Consider the following 22,566-nt stretch of genomic DNA (forward strand, 5'->3'; position numbering starts at 1 on the left):
CAGCCATTATATTAATGGATTTCAAAGAACTACTTTGAGTTTCAAACTTTCAATGTGTAATGGCGAGCGTTAAGGAGACGGACGCATGTGAGGAGATGAGCAAGATTTATTAGGGTCAATTCCAAAGTCTTATCCGTTAGAGTAGACCAGGGTCAGTCTCCTGATATGGATATTATGGGGATACATGAAAAACCAAAAACACAGGAAGGAAACAGGGGAAGCAGGCTATAACAGAGGCTAGGACAAACTCGGAGTGTAAGAAACAGGGACGGCTAGGATAAATACAAATGCACGAAGTACAAATTTACATACATACAGATGAGGTTTCAAAAACATCTATTTAAACATCTACTGAACAGCCAAAACAAATGGAACCAGACAGGATTTAAATGCATGAACTTAACAAGACTATAAACGAGGAACAGGTGAAAGTAAGGACAAGCGTGGAAAACCAAACGAGGGGTGGAGAAAATTAAACTAAGGAATGGAACCAAAATAATACATACAACAGGGAAACCATAGAACATGGAAGCTGGGCTAGACTAACTGTGACATAATGAATGCAGTTCAAAATTGCTATTTAAAAAATGTGGTCAGCTTTTGCAATAAGTAATATCCTTCTCCAGCTGATGTCACCATTTTTGTGTTTCTGTAGACAGAAAATATTTTATCTTCTTCAATGATACATATTCTCACATAGATGAAAACTATTGTATGTAGCCTACTGCATACTTAAAATCTCAAACTCAGCAGATCAAAAGTGACTATCCATGGTAGTCTTTGTGATGCCTTAGTGTAAACAATAAATCGCGGTCTTTTTTGACCTTCATACTTTCTGATATACCAAAGTGTGAAGTATGCAGTGTAATATGTGTAGGGGATTAAATTGCAAGGTTTCTGATGTCACTTTATGAGTAATGCATAACATGCACATTTCCCACAAAACATTTATGGCCATTTTGGTATTTTTTGATAACTTTGTTTATTTGAAATGTTATTTTATATTTAGGTAAAAACAACATGTTTTTTATTTGTCTTATGTTAAAGGTTTTATTTACATGAAACACATTTTCTTTTGGGATACTTTGGATATTTCTTGGGCATGTATTTAAAATATATAATGGAATATAATTCACTGATTTGGAGTGCAGAAGTGAGTCCTGCTGCAGTATTTTCACTCACTGCCTATAACTGAGGATACAGATAGCTGCACCATAGTTGGAAGAAAATGCAGGATCCTTCTCTCCTTTTGCCCATGTGGCCCTACATGCTGCCATAACAGAGTCAGGCACTTAGCATTCCCTGCCATCCTTCACAGAGGCACTCAACATTGCAACGTGACTCCAAAAAGGCTTCAAAAACATGGAGTGGCAAATTCATACACATCAAAGCGATATCCTATCCATCGATCTCCCATATAGAAGAAATGTTGTTTGAAAATGGTTCTTATAATTACAACTAAAATAAAGATTACGAAACAGCACACTATTATGTGGGTGATGATACTAAATATTCATGCTAAACTAACAATATTGACTCAAAAGCTAAATGGGACTTGAAAATTGGTGATTACATATATATAAAATGTCGAGGACAGCTGGTTCTTTATGGATCACCCAAGGCTCATAACTGTACATCTAATTTGCATAAGCCCGTTAGAGTTAGTTAGCTTTGGGTATTGCTAAGCAGCATTTGGCTGAAACTCAGCCAGGGAACTTTAAATTTCCAAATCTTCAGCTGATTTAAATACCAGGAACCTTGGAGTTCATTGTGCTCTCTGCTGGGAACCGGCAGTCATTAATCTGGCAAGGATCTTACGCAACTGCTCTCTGCTTGAGGCCTCTCCACCATGTTGAAGCATTCAGGATTCTGATCAGCTGTAGGCAGTGCTCTGCACCTCAAGAAAGTAAGCATCTTTACAAACTGTCAACTATGTTCTTGTAGAAAACACACCAGATTGAGAGGTTCCGTTGCAAAGAACATAAGAGGCTGCTTGAAAGCCTGAAAAATCAGTTGGATATAGATGTTGTCTTTATGGTTACTGATCACTGAGAAGAAAGAGTACATACTGATATAACATGATGTTGCCTCAGGCAAAAAGCTAGTTGATATTTGTGTTTTTATGAATGGTGAAATCACTACAAACTCTTAAAGCAACAGGATTCAAATTAATTTCATGAGAATTTCATGAGATAATTTTTTTGGTATATTTAGATATATTCAACAGATAATGATCTGGTTAAGAATTGACTTTGATTTTCACAATGGTGCATTTACATAACATGCACACTTCCCACAAAACATTTATGGCCATTTTGGTATTTTTTGATAACTTTGTTTATTTGAAATGTTATTTTATATTTAGGTAAAAACAACATGTTTTTTATTTGTCTTATGTTAAAGGTTTTATTTAGATGAAACACATTTTCTTTTGGGATACTTTGGATATTTCTTGGGCATGTATTTAAAATATATAATGGACTTTAACAAGAATGGAATTTTAAAAAGAGCATTTGAGAATGAGAGATTCTCCACAGTGGTTAGGACAGTCATGGAATAGTTCTGCACAGTATATCATACCATGCTATTAAAAAAGAGTAAGGTAAACAAATCAATGAGTGTCAGTAAGTTTATAAAATATATTTTTAAAATGTGTGCAAGTAAGCAGATAAATGCACTGATTTCAAGAGAGTAGCAGCATTTGCACACACTGGCAGTGACACTTTCTTCATATCTCACCGTGTTGTGAAAATGCATTGCAATAAAAATTCCTAAAAAAAAAGTGACACACCTTTATTATTTACTGGATCAGAATAAAAAGAACGGTGAAAGATGAACTTTAAGTATTAGGGCTCTAGAAGACTAATCATACTTCATGCTGTACAATATACAAAGAGCTGTGAAGATCCATGTCTTGGTGGTGGCCCCTGCTCAGAGGGGTGTTTTGGACCTGATGCACCCTGCCCTGGCTTCTCAAAAGGACCCATCTGGCCCTGTTCCCACATCCTTTCTGAGGGACCCCTTCCATCATCCTCATCTTCAGTGGATGATATATTGCTGACAAACTGCAAAACATGGGTCTTATGTTATCCACTAAATTGCATTGAACCAGACTTTGTGGTGCTAATCAAATGTCACAGATTAGCCCAGAAAAATATCCTTTATAGAATCTATTGATGTTATTTAAAATGTAATTACTGAAGCACTCCTCTTGAGTGATTTGCTATTTAAAAATGGAAATGAGCTGATGTAGGGAGGAATTGTCAGGCTCAATTAAACTTGGAGTTTGGAATTCAGAATCAGAAACATTTAGTTCTATTTTGAAAGTACCACAAGAATAAGAGCCGTCAAAAATAACCGTAAAAAAAACTGGGACCCACCACATAAATGTCCTGCAAAAACAACCCTAATAAGTCAAAAAGAGCAGATAACCATTCTAAAAAGAAATTGCATTGTAATTGTACTGTAAAGCCAGACCTTTCAGGAGTTTTAAACATGAGAATGGCTAGCAGTAAATCATGAAATTTTCAATCTATAAAACAAAACACTCCAGAGGAGAGGACGACAGAAACACTCCAATCTAAAGATACACAGCCAACTAAGAGCCACTTAATTAGTAACAGAGTTGAGAGTATGCACCTTCCTACACACACGCGCACACACAAACACACACACATGCACACACAAACATCTTTGATGAATAAAGGTGATTTCTAATCAGGATCTATTGCATGGGTCAGCTGTGGGTCATCACATCAATAATTAAGCAACTTTATTACAGCACAGAGATCACAGCTACAAACAGATGCAGTAAATTAATAATTAAATGACCGTAAATAGCAGTACCAATTTTAGACCAGTGCATAATCAGTATAAGGAGCCTGAAAGAAAGATAATGTGCCTCTGTAGTAAAATAAAAGCAAAGACTATTCAAATAACATATGGACTAGGAACAGTGGCGGTCCCTAGAGGAGTTTGCTTCACTATAGAAATCTACTGGTATTGAAAACAGGTCAAGTGATCTTAATAACTTGGGAAGATTAAAATGTCTGGGAGTCACTGAGAGTCAAATACTGCATTAACCTTAAAGCAGATTGGCTAAACAGGTAGTACAATATTAGTTAGAAGAGATATTATCTTTAAGTGTCCAAACCTACCCAAACCCACATGTAACTTAAGAGGTTGATGTGTTGAATGTATATTTAATTTAGCTATATCTTTCAAAACAAATCTGATGGTAGCTGACCTGATGTATATGTGAGACATGCTCTTTTGGAACAATTTAAATGTACCAGTGAGGTTAATTTTTGTTTTGCAGATAGTGTTGACACCAGAACTATATCGGTATATCACTCTATATAAGCCAATGTGTGACCATATTTACAATGACTTATCTTACAATTACTTACACTTATCTCATCTGCATGCAATGTGGTGTTTATTTATTAATTGAAAATAGCAAGTTGAAATGTTTTTAATTAACCAGCAAAACTATCCCCACATTCCCCACAGAAACTATAACACACAACACCTAACACATAACTAGAACAGTTCTGAAAGAAATTGAATCAATAAATAAACTGTCTAGGCTAAACTATACTTGAACCCTTTTCTAAAGGAATATTATAAAGACAAAATGTTTTGTTTTTTTTGTTTTTTTGCTAATACTTTGTCACATACTGCAAGCAGTATAGTTTCAACAAGTCTTTTAAGCCAAAGAGAGGGCTTGAAAACAACAAGAACACCAGGCAGTGGTTCCATTGGTAGCTGAAGAAATCTATCAGTGAAGCTTAAAGCTGGAGAGCAGTTTCTCTGAAATAAATAAAAATCAGGCAAAAACACATGAATTAATGGGCATTGACTGTCCTGCCACTAATGTATTAACCATAACTAAAATACTGTATTCTGACAATTTTATTTTAGCACAGAAGCATTAAGCAGGCTTGAAAATTGCTTGATGACACACAATTTATTCTGAAGGCATCCAATGGACCACTGCTTTTCAGAGGATAACTTTAAGCTCACATCTGTTCGGTCAATATATACATAAATGGTTGTAATTGCAGTACACTTTCAATGTAGGAAGAAAACATGGAATAGTGAATTGTGTGCATATACATTTTAAAATGATTATTACTGGTGAACATCCACCTCCTGCTGATTACTTTAACAACTTTTGCTCCTTTTGATGATCTGGAGCAAACAGAAATCGGGTCTTTAATGCATTTGGATAAAATTGGATGAAATTTGGATGAAAGTGCTTTCTTCTCCCAAGTGAAAACTCAGCAACAGGGCTCAGGGCAGTCTGAGCAGCTGGGTGGCAGCAGAGGAACTCAGTGGGTATGAAAACTCAAAAGTTTTGTGAAAGGGCTTAGGTACAATGCCAATGATTAAACTCTACCAAAGTTCTCAATACCTTATATTTTTATGTATCTGGTTAGTGAAGATACAAGCCATGAAAGAGTCAAGGAGAAATCTCTGAATCTCTGTGTTTATTTTTCATTTAATAAGAGTGGCGTGACACACCTTGTAAAGTTTGTGTTACAATTGCAGTAGAAATCATTGAATGGCAGTCATTTAATGGCAGCAATATTTGTAATCACAGCGGTTAAATATAATTTATTTTCCCAGTCATATAAAAGTTAACATAAACAAACATTTGGGAAAGATTTTACTATCACCTCAATGTTTAAATGTCAAAGCAAATGACAAACTGGGAAAGTTTCTCTCTTTGGGTTTTTGGTAATCTCTTCTCATAGATGTAAATCATCCATTGAAATCTTTATAATGACTTACTGCCTACAATTTGGGTAAAAAGCCTATGAGGATAAACACGGTATTTAAGATGTCAAAACATTTCCGTTTCTTGACAGATGCCAGCTTCTCAAGGCACTTACAAGATGTCTTGTTTATTTTTATGGTGTTTAATTATTATTATTTTTAACTAGAATACAGTTAAATTAGATAGCAACACTGGAACATTAAAGTACTTGTGTTTTATAAGCATGATTTCAGTCAAACGTCTAATCTGCAATCGACAGCTTGTTATGTTTCAGAGGCTCCATCATTAAGTGTTAAATAGCCAGCAAGCATATTGTGTCTGACAGTGATGAAGTTGATGGATTTATTGGATATCTCCAGGGCTCGATTTGAGGGGGGGGGGGGGGAATGGTCTCCCCCAGGAAAAAAAAGAGAGACACGAAAACCATCTCCATTGCAAAAACGCCACTCCAGCTTTGCCTCTATCCAGTTTTCCGTCCTGCCCCCACTGTATTATGTAGTTTTAATGCAAATATTTCTCACCATCCCAAACCGTTTTTCTGTTGTATGAGAACGTATTTTACTGGTTACAACTTCACAAATGCCGGAGAAACAGAAAAGTAAGTAATCTTAGAGGTTTCTGATTATCTTTGCTACATTTATGTAATGTTAATGTTTGATAGATAGACAGACTGACTGACTGATTTAAATGTGTCAAAAATATTTTAGCTACTAGCAAGCTAATGTGTACTGTAATCGTTTTGTAACTAGCTAACTTCAGTCTCCCTCTCAAAAATATTTACGTTTCCCATCGCAGGGGACGTTCCTTAATAAATATTGGACGACTTCTGCAATAATATGCTCGCTAGCTACTTTGCATGCTAGGTTAGCTAGCAGCTTGGCTAGTACGTTAATAAAGAACGGCTCCTAAACGCTTTTTTTAATGCCTTACTGACCATACAAAAAATAAATATAAACGTAAACATGTGAGCTCAATAAGAAAAAGATATGCTCTCATATGAGGTAACTGCTTAAGATAGCAGACGTCTTAAGCAGTTACCTCATATGAGAGCACACACTGCGTATGTGGACCCTTTGTACCATCGTGAATAGTCACAGAACGCATATATAGTGTAGTTAGTTAGCCGTTATCTTCAGAGCTTTTTTAGTTTAATGTTTAACGTTGCGCAAAGCTTAAATTCTCTAGCTAGATAAGGATGTTTTGCAGCTCACACAGCTCATCTGTTTTAACTTACAAAGACATGATTTTATTGGCCTATGAAAAGGAATTGTCAAAAATGTTATCACTAATCTATGCATTTTGTATGCTTATTTTGAAAACCATCATTCGTCTAGCCTTAACCCATGAAAGCCCATAGGTTAAAGGAGCAATAAGTCATTTTTTCCAGTGTCTTCATATTATGAAACAGTCACTATACTGACACCTAGTGGCTGGATCTTTCAGATATTCTGTATCTATTTTAAATATGGCTGCCTGTGTGTGGTGGACTCAGTTTATGGAGACTACAAAGAAGTTTGATAAAACTTCATGTGAGCTGCACTATATCAAAAAATGTAATCAGTTTAATCTATATTGTTTGCTACTTTGTGGTGGTAAAAATGACTTATTGCTCCTTTAAGTACCATTGCACTAGGCTATTCCCAGTGGTTTTAATTTTCTCAGTTTTTGCTACTGAGCATACTTTGTTTTTCCCCCTTTGCTGTAGTTACTGCCTCTACTCTTCTGGGTGCGTTACAATAATTGTTGGAACATTGCTGTGAGGATTGTTGTATTCAGCTATGATAGTTTTACTGAGGTCAAGTACTGATGATGGATAATTAGTTCTGGATCACAAATTCCACTCCAGCACTGTATATGAAATGTTAGGACACAAGATTTAGTAACATCAGCATGGTGTGTAAATAAATATGGATTTGCAAACTATTATAATATGGCAGACATATCATGATATGGCAACTAATTGCATAATTTGTTCATGTAGTTTTACATTTAAGCTATAGCATATCAATATTATTAATATGCAATAAAGTGCATATTTCTACTTACCGTGTACTGGTAACAATTTGCAGCATCATCCTAGTATCTTTGGAAGGGATTCGGGAAATATTCTTCCACTTTGTCATCAAACAATCTTGCTGTTACAGTGACTGGCCTTATAACTCCTGGTTTTGTCTATATTAAAGATTAAAATGTAATAATATAGTAGGTACAACTGAATGAGATGACTTTTTGTAGCATCACTACAAATTACCTTTTTTCTATAGCTGTATATTTTCTACATATGGATATTTATACCACCACTAATATTAAGTAACAGTAACAATCACTAGAACATGACATGAATTTCAATTATATAACCTATCTTGCTGAGTAGATGTGTGCCCCTCAGTAACTGGCCTTGTGTGTTAAAGGCACCCAGAGGAAGCTCTGAGCACACAATTTTCATGTGACTGACTCAACTCAACATGTGAGCCTGCTGCTTGTGGTTGGTATATTGTAATAGGTAACAACACTACCTCCCCTGTGGTGTACTGGGGTTCAGTCCCTGTTTGGGTGAGTGATCTATGCTATACCAATAAGAATCCTTGGGCAAGGCTCGTAGCACTACAATTGCCTGCCTCTGTAACATGATTGAAATTGTAAGTTGCTCTGGATAAAACTGTCTGAAAAATGCAGTAAATGTGAAATGTAACCTCTGGTATCTAAGACAAGAAACTAACATTTGAAGAGTATAGTACTATCTGGACCAATAAAATGCAAGCTTGGTTTGTCTTGCTATCAACTTTCTTTGGCCTAAAAGAGCAAGTTTTAAAAAACATTTCTTTAGATATGTCAGATAGTTCTATTTAAATATTTAATATAAATGCTAGCAATTCTGAAAAAGCCTTACCAACCATATCTATGAATGCAAAGCAGTTTTCTATATCAACTGGAAAAAACTCTTAATTCCACATGAATAGTTCAGTAAATAATATATTGAAAATGTTGAATGCAAGAAAATAGATGAACAGCTTCTTTAAGACAACACAGCCATATTATTTTTAAATCAAGAACTCTTTTCATCTGTAGAATTCAGAAGCTTAGAATAAATTTAAATGCATTTATTTCATAGTGACAGGTTTCTAATAACTGAAGTGATTTTTTGAGGTTCTTACTATGCAAGTATCCCTTTTTAATATCTCTCACAAAAGCACTTAGGAAAGTATAACAATATTTTCATTAAAAGAGAAAGACCAACCATTATTCTCTCAGTAGGTCCAGGAGATTGACAAGGAAAGCTGGCCTAGGAGAATAAGAGAATATGTATTAATAATTGCATTTCTGTAATTAAATATTGCAGTCTAGTAGACTTATATCGATTAAACCTTATGCAAAATTCAGCATTGATATTAAAAGCTTTATTGTGGTCATTGTGTTGAATTCCAGACGGTAAACCACACACCCATTTTGTTTTAATGATGACAGTGTTCCTTACATCATCTTCCCATTTTAGGAGACCAAAAAGTGGCTGCTCTGTCATTTCCTGGTCAGATGAGGATCAATTTATCATAGGTTTCACATAAGGGATTTTAGGTGTGGCATTTACATTTGGAGTCTGTTGATCTCAACTTGGTCAGGACAAAAACAGTCAAGACAAAAATCCCTCTGAGAGCAAAAACATAAGATTGCCAAAGTCAATTTTTGATACATTGTAAAGAAGCAAGAATGCAATAGTGAGCTTAGCACTAACAAGTGACCTGATTGAATCCCACCTGGTTGTATTGAACAGATCATAGCATAGATGTGTCAAATGCTGCTATATAGTCATCACACCATCATGACCTTACAAAATTCGCAACATGCAAAGGAATCACTCATTTCAAGTCAGTGACTGATAAAACCTTGATAAGCCTTCGGTACTTCACCATTGTTAGCTAACGTATTTTCCCTGTATTTTATGGTGGTGCCGTATTTCAACAATTCATAAAATTATACGCTTTTGTTACAGTAGGATATGCCCCCAAAGGTCATGGAAAATTACCATGCTAATATCCTTTGGGATGTCCAGATACAGACAGACAAGATGGTAAATGATAACCAACCTTAGTAGTGGTGGATAAAAAGCAGAAGAGGGATGTAGTGATAGATATGTCAATCCCGAATGATAGCAACATCGGGAACAATGAATACAAAAAGCTCGAGAAATACCAAGGTCTGAAAGAAAAGATGTGTTTGGTGAAGGCAACAATGGGACCCATGCTAATCGAAGCACTAGGGGCTGTGACCCCAAACTGAGAGAATGGCTCCAGCAGATTACAGGAAAAATATCCGAGATCTCCATCCAGAAGAGTGCAGTCCTGCAGTCCTACTACTATGCAGAAAAAAACCTCACAAAAGCTCTCAGGCCTCTAATAGAGGCCCCAAGCTTGAAGGAATATACGCCCGAGGAGAGAGCAAATATATGTACACACACACACACTAAAGATAAGAGACTATGCAAAAAGTGCACCCAAGAGAACACCCAAGTTCACATGGAACCACAGGGAGTGATAGAGAACAGCAGGTCTAAAAGATCCTATGGGACATCCAGATCCAGAGAGAGAAAAAGTAGTGGTGATCAGACCTGATATCATGATTGTGGAGAAGATTCAGAAAACACATCTGTATTAATAAAAGTGGCAGTTCCAAGTGATGGAAACATTGAAAGGAAGGAATACGAGAAGTTAGAAAAATATCAGTGATTGAAAGAAGAAAGAGAGAATGTGGAAGGTTAACGCCAAATTTGTCCCAGTGGTGATAAGGGCACTTGCAACTAAAGCAGAGGAGTGGCTCCAACAGATCCCAGCAAAGACAATATTAATCTCAAATCAGACGAGCACAATCCTAAGAACACTAAAAATACTATACAATCTCAAACTTCCCGGTATCTGCTAGAAGACCCAAGTGTACTGAAAAAGATATGACTATGCACTGGAAGATGAAACATGATTTTTATACAATAGTATATGGAGTTTAAAATATCTATCTACACACACACACACACACACACCAGACAGTAAGAAGATGAAAACAGTCCAGTGTCTAACAGGCAGACAGGAATATCAAAAGCAGGCAAAGTCAACAATACAGTCACCAATACAGAACAGGAAAATTATTTTTATTCCTAATCTACTTAGATGTTGTCGGCCACAACATTTAAAACCTTAAAAACTATTATGTACAAAGGCTTGCTTATTAAAATGTATGGGGCAATGCTCATTTACAATAAGATCAAAACAATATGCTACTCATTTTTTACTGTCTGGTTGATTATGGTAGGTTTTGCAGGGAGTTTCATATAGGGTCAAGTGGGTTCTTCTAATCAATTAAATTACATTTTGCATAAATTAAATTACATAAAATTACTTGATTTTACTTGCTATGATGATGCAAGATACATCATCGGGATCATCAGTGAAGTTTCTGGAGTCTTCAAGGGTTTTGGGTCTTTCACCATCTGACCCCCTCGCCCAGGTGACCCAGCTTGTGTCCTGACTACTTCTGTCAACAGATATTCTAAATTTGATTCTATAATCAAATTATTTTAAAAATACAGACTTTCAATTTGAACATTAATATATGATTGTGGGGAGAAAAGCAGCACTACCATCGCCGGCTGCCTTACAAATTCTTTTGTGGGCCTTGTCTGCTGCAGTTACATATTGGGCAGGAGTCATGCAACATCAATTTCATTGATTGAAATCGAAATATAGGTCACGCTGATACAAGCCAGTAATTCAACAACAACCGTGTGGTAAAAATGGCATAGAGTTCACGGCATGGCCATTGAGAGTGTGATTTGTACTTTGTGCAGTTTTGGTAAGTAGATGGTAAATTTGTGGAATCTCACAATAAAGTTGCATGCAAACTAAGTAAGATACAGTTAGTCTACCATTCCAGCTCTAACAACCTAAGGGCTTATTTTGAAAATATGCATGCAAATCAGTATGGGCTGATGTACATTAGCATTTTTTAGGCTACCTAGTGTTTTCGGGTTATAGCATTAATAATGTAACTACCCAATTACACTTTATTTTAAAATATTCCTCAAAGTAAAATGTTTTTGTTGTCACATTTCTCAGAATTGTGGACCTTAAATTTATTTAAACAAAAACCCAAAAGTATAGGTTACTGTACTGAGTAAATAGATATTGAAGTGTAGAGCCAAGTGTCACTCTGACTTTAAATCACATACAGTCATATCTTTAATGATTAGCTCTGCCAGTTTAACTATGCATCAGCCATGGCTGACAGAGATGTGAGATTTTGCATAGATTGTACATCCTCCGTCTACTCAACCAGTCTCAACAGCCCAGTAAATATTATATTCATTTATGTGTACATGTGTATAATTTGTCATTTTCTCCAGCTGACATCCAGTAAGCACCAAGATGTAATCAGTGAAAGACTGACAGTAATGTGATAGCATTTCAGCTGCTGAAATAGATTGCTAATATGTAAATGAAGCATACCTTCTGTTCTGCATTGGACCAGAAAAGGAAAAAAGGATTGTTTAATTAGAAGGCAAAGGATTTAAAATCCAAATCAAATTTAGTTTAGGTCACACATCAATTGCTTTTCATTATTACTTCTGGTGCTATTGACAGCTATTACAGGTGTGCTGGACACAAGATAATAAATAGGTCATAAATAGGTCCAAGCACAATAGAAATAAAGTTTAAAGGTCCCAATCAATTAATTGAACCATTGTTCAATACACCACAGAGCTAACTAATTATTTAAACCTAGGAGTTTACTAAAACATTTGTTTCCTTGCCTGAAGATAGGAAAATGAGCAGAATGAAAAAAAAAATATGCCTGGTGATGTAATCTCCACTTTGTCCACCTTAATAGGGAAGTCTTTCTTTAAGTTTTAAAAAAGGGCCCAAGGGCTAGGTTATGCTATGAAAAGGCTGAGCTGGCATTATTAGGTCACAGGAAGATGTAGTACATGTCACAAAATAACTTTGTTGTTAGTGTATTTTATACTCTTGCATATTTAATTTGACCTTTAACATATGAGGTATGTCTAAACAGTTATTTGGTCTTTTTTCTCATATGTGCAGCATTATGTCGAAGTTAAGATCTCAGCATGAGAACTGCTCTGTTGTTCGTTGCACAAACCTCTGCAATTGTTAAATCAGCCACCCTCTTCAGAAGATAGAGGAGCTGAGTAGATGAAGTTTATTTTTGATGGCATAAAATAAACTGCACTGTTAGCTCTGGCAGACCATTGTGGCCACTATTGACTGACCCGGGCTACTAGTAATGAAGGACTATGCAACATGCAGGGTATTGTTGTAAGAGACTGAAATTTTCTGCTCCAACAGCACATATTTATTTATAGCAGTGCAAGCTTTCACATGCATGCATGCATGCAAGAAACATGTAGGAAGAAGACTCAATATACAGAAGTGCATATATCATGAAGCTGGTAATTAAAGTTCACACTCAAGTAACCAACCAAAAAGGCATGATTAAGCTCAATAAACATTCAAAACCCACTAATAAAACACCACATTTAAACCATATTAAACATGTAATTTATCTGATTCACAGTTTCGCGGCGGTGAATGACATCCTGGGAAACTTAACCATGTGCCCTCATATATATAAATCACTAAGAGAGAGAGGGGTAGTCATAATCGCAGTGAAGTATACAAGCGTTCCAGAGAAACTGCCATCAGCGGGGCAAGCAAAGTACAGTATTATAGTAGGTCATGAAATGTTTAAGGTAAACTTAGTTATGCTGCTGTATGGCAGTACATGGATATAATTACATCCATGCACACAGATATAAATGAACAGTTATAGAGATTGCATCCTTTATGATATAGCACATTTTTAATATTAGGCTATTTGCAGTGAGTAATACATTTACATTACATTTACAGAATTTAGCTGATGCTTTTGTCCAGTGTGACTTAGAATCATCACTGAGTACAGTTCGAGCAACTGAAGGTTAAGGGCATTGCTCAGGGGCCCAACAGTGACAACCTGGCAGTGGTGGGGCTTGAACCAGCATCCTTCTGATTACTAGTCAAGTACCTTAATTACAATAAGGTACTTGGTTAATAATAAAAATAATAATAAAATCTCAAGCTGCATGGCACTTTTACCACTGTTTCAAATAATGTAGTTTCTTTTTTGTGATGCATACTATGATTAGATCAGATTTTAAAACATGACTGTTTAATCACCATAACCACATGTTCCTATTCATCTTTCATTTCACCCAACCCTCTTGCTCATAGCACACACATATGTGACTGAAGAAAAACAAGCTGATTTATTTAGATATGCCCTGAACAGTCTTGTTAAAAAAAACAGACAATAGACAACTTTTAGGCACCACACAGGGAGAATGAGAACCTGAGAACCTTTATCCTTTATCCAACATGTTGACAAAATCACAATGCAGTGTTTGCATTCACACACTGAATGAAGTTTTCATATCAAAATGTGTTCACATTTTTATTACGCTACCTTAGAAAGGAAGTTTGTAATGACAATAATAAAAAATAAACTTACATATTTCGTTTCACGTCCTAAAGATCTTGGCGATGGCGATGTTAATTTCTGTGGACATTCAAGTAGAGAAAAAGGAAAAGTGTAAAGCTGTATTTTCTAAACTAAACTGATACTGCTTTGAATAAGTTAGTGATTTTTAGCAACCGTTTTTATGTTATTTGAGAATTTACTCCAATTGTACTGGATTAAGGCATTGTTACTTTCACCAGAGCACAGGTCCTATAACGGTGAGTGGTAAGGAGGCGGATGCATGTGCGGAGAAGAGCGAGATTTATTAGGGGTCATAGTCGTCAGAGTAGTCCAGGGTCATAGAGCCAACACAGAGAGTCCGAGAATACATGATCACAAACAAACAAAAGCACACGAAGGCAAACAGAGGAAGCAGGCTATAACAAAGAGGCTAGGAGGAACTCAGAGGCTAAGAAACATGAAGGCTAGGATAAACTTACACTAAGAATAACATACAAGCTAAGAATTACATAAACAGAGTTGGATAACCAAAACAATGGTTTTCCATCATACAGACTTACATACAATGAACAGCCCAGACACAGGGAACAAGACAGGCTTTAAATACATTAAGTTAACAAGGCTAGAAATAAAGAACAGGTGAAAGTAATGATAGGTGTGAAAAACCAAACGAGTGGAGGAGAAAACAAAACTAAGGACTGGAACCAAAACAATACACAAGACAGGCAAACCATGGAAACAAAGACGCTAGTAGGGACCAACTGTGACAGGTCCACACATTTTTGAGCAGGTAATGCCTGCTAACACATACATAACTGCAAAACTCCATACCCTTGGTGTCTCTGAAGCAGAAGATATAACAATGAGTTTGTTAGCAGGGCCCGATTGACACTGAAATAAACAGAAAGTGTAAGTTATGTTAAAATATAGCAAATATAGTTTTTAATCCCAGAGCAGTGGGGTTGAATGGTTACTTACTGTTTGGTTTGTATCTTCTAAAACTTCATCAATAACTGCATACAGTTCTGCCGACTGCTGTCGAAGCTGAGCAGGGGTGCACATCTGCATGGAATAAATACAGCTCAGCATCTGTAGATGTCTTCTAAGTGCTGGACCGACATGAATTTACACTGTGCTCCTCCAGTACCTGTGAATGAGGGTCTTCCCATGCAAAACTATCACTAGATTCCAGAGAAGCCTCATTCATCTCAACCTCATCATCAATTGCCTTTAATAGAAAAAACAACATTAGGGTGAATCTCAAAGCTCATAGACAATAGATTGCGGCTCCAAAATTGCTCATGCTGTTAATCATTATTGGTAATGCTGGGGAAATTAGGTCAAGATAATAGAAGCCACAATATAGTAACCTCGCCTCACTATCATACCAGACACATGATCACATCAGCCACTGCACCTAGATTTATTACAAATCTCGCAGACTTTTCATTTGCTACTAGCCAAAAATGACTCTAGAATTCTTTACACCTATCCAAGAGCCAGAACTTGCATCTCTGATCTTGCACTCAAAATCCTCCGCTTGCTTACTAGATTCACTGCCCACACACTACCTATCTGCAGTAATACAACCGTTACTAAATTTAATAAACTCCTCCTTGAACCTTGTTCCTAAATCATTCAATTAACAGTAATCAGACCACTTATCAAAAATTCTAACCTCGACCCATGTCAGCTGTCAAACTATAAGCCAATCTCAATCATTTATTTCCAGGATCCTAGAAAAAGCGGTAGCTCAGCAGCTAAGCTCATATCTGAATCTGAACCAGATACATGAAGTCTTTTAGTCAGGGTTTAGGCCTAATCACAGTATAGAAACAGCACTAATTAAAGTAGTTAATGACCTTTTGATGGCTTCTGACTAGGGTTATGTCTCTTTGCTTATATTGCTTGATCTGAGTACAGCATTTGACACTATAGATCACAACATTTTACTAGGTAGACTCGAAAATGTTGTTGAGATTAAGGGAACAGCCCTTTCCTGGTTTAAATCTTACCTCGCTGGTCGCTACCAGTTTGTTAATGTGAATGGAGACTTCTCAGCATTCAACAAAGTTTGCTAAGGTATCCCACAAGGACCTGTTCTAGGGCCTTTGCATTTTTCTTTTTATATGCTACAGCTAGGTGACATTATACGTAAACATTGTTCTGGTTTCCATTGCTACGCTGATGATACTCAGCTATATGTCTCAGCGAAACCAGAGGGCATAAATCAACTTAGTATTATTGATGAATGCATAAAGGACATCAGACACTGGAAGTTGAGGAATTTTCCCTCACTTAATCCTGACAAAACTTCTATTCTATTAGACCCAGAGACAGCTAGGTCCTCATTCTCTAATTACTCAGTCTCACAATCACATTTTCCCTAACAGTTAAAGATCTTGGAGTTATTATGGATCCCAGTTTCTCATTCAAAGCTCATGTAAATAATATTTCTAAGACCACTTTTTTCCACCTTAGGAACATTTCAAAGATTAGGAACATGCTGTCTTCACATGATGCAGAAAGATAGTCTGTGCATTTATTACTTCAAAATTGGTCTACTATAATGCCTTACTATCTGGTTGTACCACTAGAACTAGAACATTTTATCATATCACTCCTATCTTGGCCACTTTACATTGGCTTCCAATAAAATATGTATTGATTATAAAATTCTTCTAATAGCCTACAAAGCACTGAATGGTCTTGCACCACAGTACCTTAGAGAACATTTAGTGCATTACAATCCACCACAGCTGCTTAGATGAAAAGGTGCAGGCTCTTTACTTGTACCAAGAATAAGAAAATCTACTGCAGGGGGCAGAGCCTTTTTCTATAAAGCTCCCTCACTATGGAATAACTGTCCTATAAATGTTCAACATTCAGACAGTCTCAATATTTAAGGCTATCCTTACAGTCAGGCATTTTCTTAACTAATTCCCATCTTAGGTAAAGGTGTAGATATGGGGGTCCATGGGCATTGTGAGTTATGGTAAACTGGGATGTTATGATGCTGTCACGTCACCTTTCTTTTGTCACTCAAGTTTGTTGACTAAGAGCAGCGAAGTGCTGATGTTCCATGGTGCCCTCATGCCTGTGTTTCCTTTCGGCTCTTTCCTTTTAGCTGTGCTGCCATAGCTAGATCTGCCAGAGTCCATTATTGCACAATATAGTTCCTTAATTTACACACCCTCGTACCTGGACATGCCTAATATAGTCTCTCTTTCTACCGAGGTATACCTACCACTGATATCATGATGTTACTAAGCCTCAACCTGTATCAGCTTCCATGGCTACTCCTATCACCCCCTGATGTTCCCTGCTGTAGCCCACCACACCTCCAATCCAGACAACTACTCTCCGTTGCCCTTAATGGATGTTCTTTTGCGGGATGTCATGATGTTACTGAGCCTCTACCCATCTCAGCTACCATTTCTACTCCAACCACCCCCTGATGTGCCCTCCTGTAGCCAACCACACCTCCACCCTAGCCACTTCTCTGTTGCCCTTAATGGACATTCTCTTGCGGGATGGGTCTTAGACGCATGCACTCCATTGGGACAAGACTACGGCCTCTAGAAAGTTGGACTAGACATTAATTGCTCATTTTTTATTTATTTTGCTCTAAAAATTGCTATTATTGTGGTGACCATTGTCTGCCAGAGGTGGATGGGCTCCCCCTTTGAGTCTTGGTTCCTCTCAAGGTTTTTTCCCATGCTCCAGAGTGTTTTTCCTGGCCACTGTTGCCCTTGGCTTGCTCACAAGATCCTCCACATGCCAAAAATACATTTAGACATTTATATCACATCTGACAATAAAGCACAACCAGACTTCTTAAACCTGTGTAATATTAGAGAGAATTATTCAGAGAATACAATTAGTAGCAAACAAAAAATGTTTGGTAATTGATGCTTGGAAATATGGGAAAACTCGCTTTGCCAAATACATAATCAAATAATATGAAGAGTTGACATGTAATGTGTTATTCCCTGTACTTGCTGTTCTTGTATTTGCAAATTTTTACCTCCAGCTTTTGGTCTAATATCCCTGCAGTAGGTGCTTTTCATCACCCACCTATGTACAATTCTACAGAGAATTTCTCTTAACTCCTGACAGCAGCCACAGGGAATTCCAAGATAGTCACAATTATCTTAATGCTTTCAATCTAATAAATCATCCATCAGTTTGTATTCATAGCTATGAGTCTCCCTGAGCTAAATGGCTTTACACCCAGAAATAGTTTATGGTTTTAAATACATGTTAAAAATAGATATACACCATAACATCAATTGTAGTTTTAGAAGATCTAATATACCGCTAATGCAGCAATGAAATGTTCTCTAATTATTGTTCTGTTCTTTTGTTTGATCTTACAATATTTGTCACTTGGGACTATTACTGCTCTGTGCTTGCTTGGTTGTGCCTAGTGTTCTTTTTAGCTAAAGGAAGTAAGTAAATATGTAAATAAATAAATAAATCCAATGCTGACTTTGTCAACAAAATGTAATCATTGCTTTAAAACAGTCAAATTCATTGGGTTTTGTCAGAGATGAGAAAATATCTAAATGAAAATGTATATAGAGTAAAAAAATAATGAGAATAACTGGTGGTAGTATATTATCAGTTAAAATAACTTACCTGCTGTTCCAGAAGAAGTGTATTAGTGGGAATAGCAGCAAGGGCCTTGTAGGTGGATTTGATCTTATAGGGCTATGGGAAGAAATGGTTGAAAAGTATATACTTTTTATTCATGTATATAAAAAAGTGAATTTGGAAATTCAAAAGCTTCAAACTACAACCACATGCACAATGTCCAACCTCATAAATGTCAAGCCAAAGAACACATGCAGACCTGCACACCAAACCTGCCCTTTGGAACAGATATATAATCCCACCTTCCTACTAGAAAATTGGTGAATATCATGTTTCCCAGCCATGTGGGGGGCCTTGATTGGGAAGCATGTCAGTCATAGAGTAAATGCCTTTCTGCCATCAGGGTTGCTAAATCATTCAAGCTGCGTGCAACAGAGCTGCTTGAGAGCATTTGTGGTACCTTTCTGCTTTTGCTGTCTCTGTCTGTGCAGTCTGGGGTGCTGGCCCGCAGGGATGGAGACGGTGAAGAACAGAAGGAGTAAGAGGGAGACGGGGAGAATTGGTGGCTAGGGACTGCTGGAGAGGGAGACAGGGTGCAGTGATCTGAAGTAGGGGAGCGGGAGCTTGGCCTGGGCAAAGGGCAGACAGGAGAGACAGGAGGAGTGTAGGCCAGATGGGTAAGGCCAGGGGCTCTGTGAGAAGGGGAAAGTCCAAAAGCCGGGGATACCAAGCAAACCTGTTCTATTTCAGTGGACACTTTCTTGAAATTTGGCGAGTGGGAGCGTGAGCTGTTATTTGTGTGCTTCGGGACTGTTGAAGCAGGGGTATCTTGAGAAGTCTGATTATGTTTGAGGCCAGGGGTGGGGGAGGCGTCATGTGGCATTTGTTCATGTTTGAAAGTCGAGGATGGTGCATGACTAGGTTTTGTGTAATTCGTATTGAGAGTGGAGCCAATTGATGTGGGTCCACGTCCTGGATCTGATGAGAAAGAGTCTTGCGGCTCTTTCGAGTGGTCTGAATGAAGTAGTACAGAGTGATCACATGACACTGGAGTCGGCACCTGATTCTCAGAGCTGAAGTGGGAGAGATGGCTTGATTTGGGGGACAGGGACCTCGCTTTGCAGAAAGATGAAAAGATGAATGAGCTGGCATCCATGGGCACACAGGTGTCTTTATGAACTTCTCTGGGCTGATATGGAGAAGAACTTGGCACATTCAAAGAGCTGGCACACTGTGCTGATGAAATGACCCTAATAGTAATTGCAGGACTGTCAAAAGTGTTAGATTCAGTTGAGTCTAGTGCTTCCACAGGCTTTGTGGAGATGCCAACATTGTTATGTATCTTTGGTGGCATGGATACAGTATCAGAAATAAACTTTGGTTTTGCACTGTGAGTGGACTCATTACAGCCCATGTTGCTAAAGTCACAGGGTTTTGCCAGGGATCCTTCCATGGGTGTTACAGTAGAAGCTGCTGAGCATGCCACACAGGAGGACATGCTGGCAGGGGTAATGGGCCAGCAGGGAGTGTAGGGTCTGTGTAAAGCAGCAGACAGGACTGGCAGACGGCCCTTCCTCAAGATGGCCGTCAGCAAAGACAGCTGAGTGGGAGGCGGCCTGTGGCGGGCACAGGCTGAAGGTGGGCGGGGCAATGGGGCCTGGCTGTCGGAACAGAGTGTCCGGCTGGAAGAGTTTGGCATCTGCGCCAGGCTGGAGCCCGAAGCCAGAGCATGGCGCTTGAGTCGCAAAACGGAAGGGGTAAAAGTCCCTGACCTCACCGGAGAGCAGGGAGAGCTAAAAGGAACAGGAGAACTGGTGGGAGATAGCATTTGGAGAGTGGACCAGCTGCTCGGTTGCTCCCAGCCCTCGGAGAGAAGGGACTCTTTGGAAGAGGTGGGTGATGTGAAAAGGTCCACAGAGCTGGCCGGGCTCAGGACTCCCTCCTCTCTCTGGGACATGCTGTTTAAAAACAGCCGCGAGTTGACTTCGGAGTTATGACACCCGAGCTGAGAGATGCCAGGGTGTTTATTATGACTTGTCTCTGTGGTTACAGGACTGGGCTTGGGACCTATGCAGCCTATTTCAGCATGATCCATGGCTGGGGCAGGGGATAGGCTTAGAGCTGACTTATCAGTGGGTTTGAGCTGAGAAGAAAAGACAAAGGAGCGAAAAAACCTCACATGTTAGAATAATACAAAAAGCCTTTAATGACTACTTCATGTGATATTAAAGGAGAAATTACATTAAAACCATAAAGGGTTTCCTTAAAATTATTTTTGTTTTCTTCGATTGAATCATCTCCTGCAATTATTACCAAAGGACTTCATCTCAGTAATTCAAATTATAAGCAACCAAGTGACCAAATATCTGTGAAATAGAAAGAATCTGTCCAAACTGGTGTTTTCCACTGTTGGAAGCTTGTGAAGAACTCCTACTGCAGTCACTACAATAATAAGCTAAATGTTGGAAATAGAATTGTATTTAAAACTTCTCATAATCAGTCTCTTTCCGTTTCAGAGTAGCTTCACAGCAAATGGCATTTGAAGACAAATAGTGACATCACATTTTGTTTGGTACTTCCCAAGACTTTATATACAAAGCAGAATTCACACTCACCTGGGTTTGAGAGTGCTTGCTCATCATTTTGGGTTCTACATCTTCAGAGTCTCTCACGAACACAATCTTGGCCTTGTAAACACCATGTTCTTCTGCCATGCTCCTCTCAGATCCCACAGGGTCTCCCAATGTCTGTTATTGGGACAGAAGATGTTTCCAAGCATCAGCAAAACTGAAACATCAGCCATTTCAAAGTGGCCTTCAGTCATGGACAGCTATTTCCAGCACTTCAGCTATGTGAGGTGAGAAGTGTGTGTGTGTGTGTGTGTGTGTGTGTGTGTGTGTGTGTGTGTGTGTGTGTGTGTGTGTGTGTGTGTGTACACATGTGGGTGGGTGTAGGTGTGCATGTGGGTATCTACATATCTGCATGTCTCTCCTTCCCACCTACCCATCCTTTTAGCAGTAGACATGTCTCTGGTATTGCTCACATGTAAGTGCACATGATTGTACCAGGATTGCATAAGAGCTTGAAAAGCTTAAACACATGCTTTCTGAATGTAAGCAATGCACACATAGAACAGAGCACAAGAAACAGTATTTGTACAAAGTACTGTATAATGATGAATATTAGATATTATATATATGAAATATACAACATATTGCCTCACCGTGTCTCTACTTGAATCATTTTCCCCTGTGGTAATAACTTTGCCCTCTGTGGGAAGCTTTTTACGAACTGGCAGGAAAGTGAATGACTTGAGCTTGGTGGCAAAAACAGTGGAGACCTACATGAAAGGAGCATACAAATAGCATGATCCTCATTCTGGTCTATTCAAAATAAATGAATATAGGACAAAAAGCATGAGTACCTCCTTTTCACCATTTTTTAACTACCCCAACAGCTGACACAAGGGTACAACAAAAGGTCTATGCATACACAGAGGAAATATGTCAATCATCGTAACAGAGCCCATGCATAAATATACCAAGGATACTAAACACATTCCTGCTTCAAAAATGTGAGAAACATATTTCTCTCTGAACATGCAAATTCTAACAGCATAGAATGATTAACCTCCACTTACAGTTAAGCTAATCAAGGTACTCTGCTCA

General features: G+C 38.0%; 1 protein-coding gene across 7 annotated transcripts in view; it reads right to left on the bottom strand.

Moving 5' to 3' along the window:
• Positions 1-88: 88 nt before the first annotated feature.
• mlip (muscular LMNA-interacting protein) overlaps positions 89-22,566 on the bottom strand; it is a 31,929-nt gene continuing 9,451 nt past the window's right edge. For 2 of the 7 annotated variants that reach the window (XM_027023406.3, XM_081724147.1), the window contains 11 exons: positions 22,122-22,238; positions 21,514-21,645; positions 19,359-21,041; positions 18,944-19,015; positions 15,450-15,530; positions 15,281-15,364; positions 15,134-15,193; positions 14,333-14,380; positions 9,021-9,065; positions 7,829-7,954; positions 2,779-4,812 (listed from right to left, as the gene is read on the bottom strand). In XM_027023406.3, the coding sequence (XP_026879207.2) occupies positions 7,859-7,954; positions 9,021-9,065; positions 14,333-14,380; positions 15,134-15,193; positions 15,281-15,364; positions 15,450-15,530; positions 18,944-19,015; positions 19,359-21,041; positions 21,514-21,645; positions 22,122-22,238 (2,418 nt within the window). In that variant the 3' untranslated portion in view covers positions 2,779-4,812; positions 7,829-7,858. Of the gene's footprint in view, positions 650-2,778; positions 4,813-5,479; positions 6,321-7,089; positions 7,631-7,828; positions 7,955-9,020; positions 9,066-14,332; positions 14,381-15,133; positions 15,194-15,280; positions 15,365-15,449; positions 15,531-18,943; positions 19,016-19,358; positions 21,042-21,513; positions 21,646-22,121; positions 22,239-22,566 lie in introns of those variants that run through there. The other 5 variants (XM_081724145.1, XM_027023415.3, XM_081724144.1 and 2 more) reach the window with 5 other exon arrangements.

Source organism: Electrophorus electricus, chromosome 12 (genome assembly GCF_041902795.1).
Source record: "Electrophorus electricus isolate QZ-2024a chromosome 12, ASM4190279v1, whole genome shotgun sequence".
Lineage (NCBI taxonomy): Eukaryota > Metazoa > Chordata > Actinopteri > Gymnotiformes > Gymnotidae > Electrophorus > Electrophorus electricus.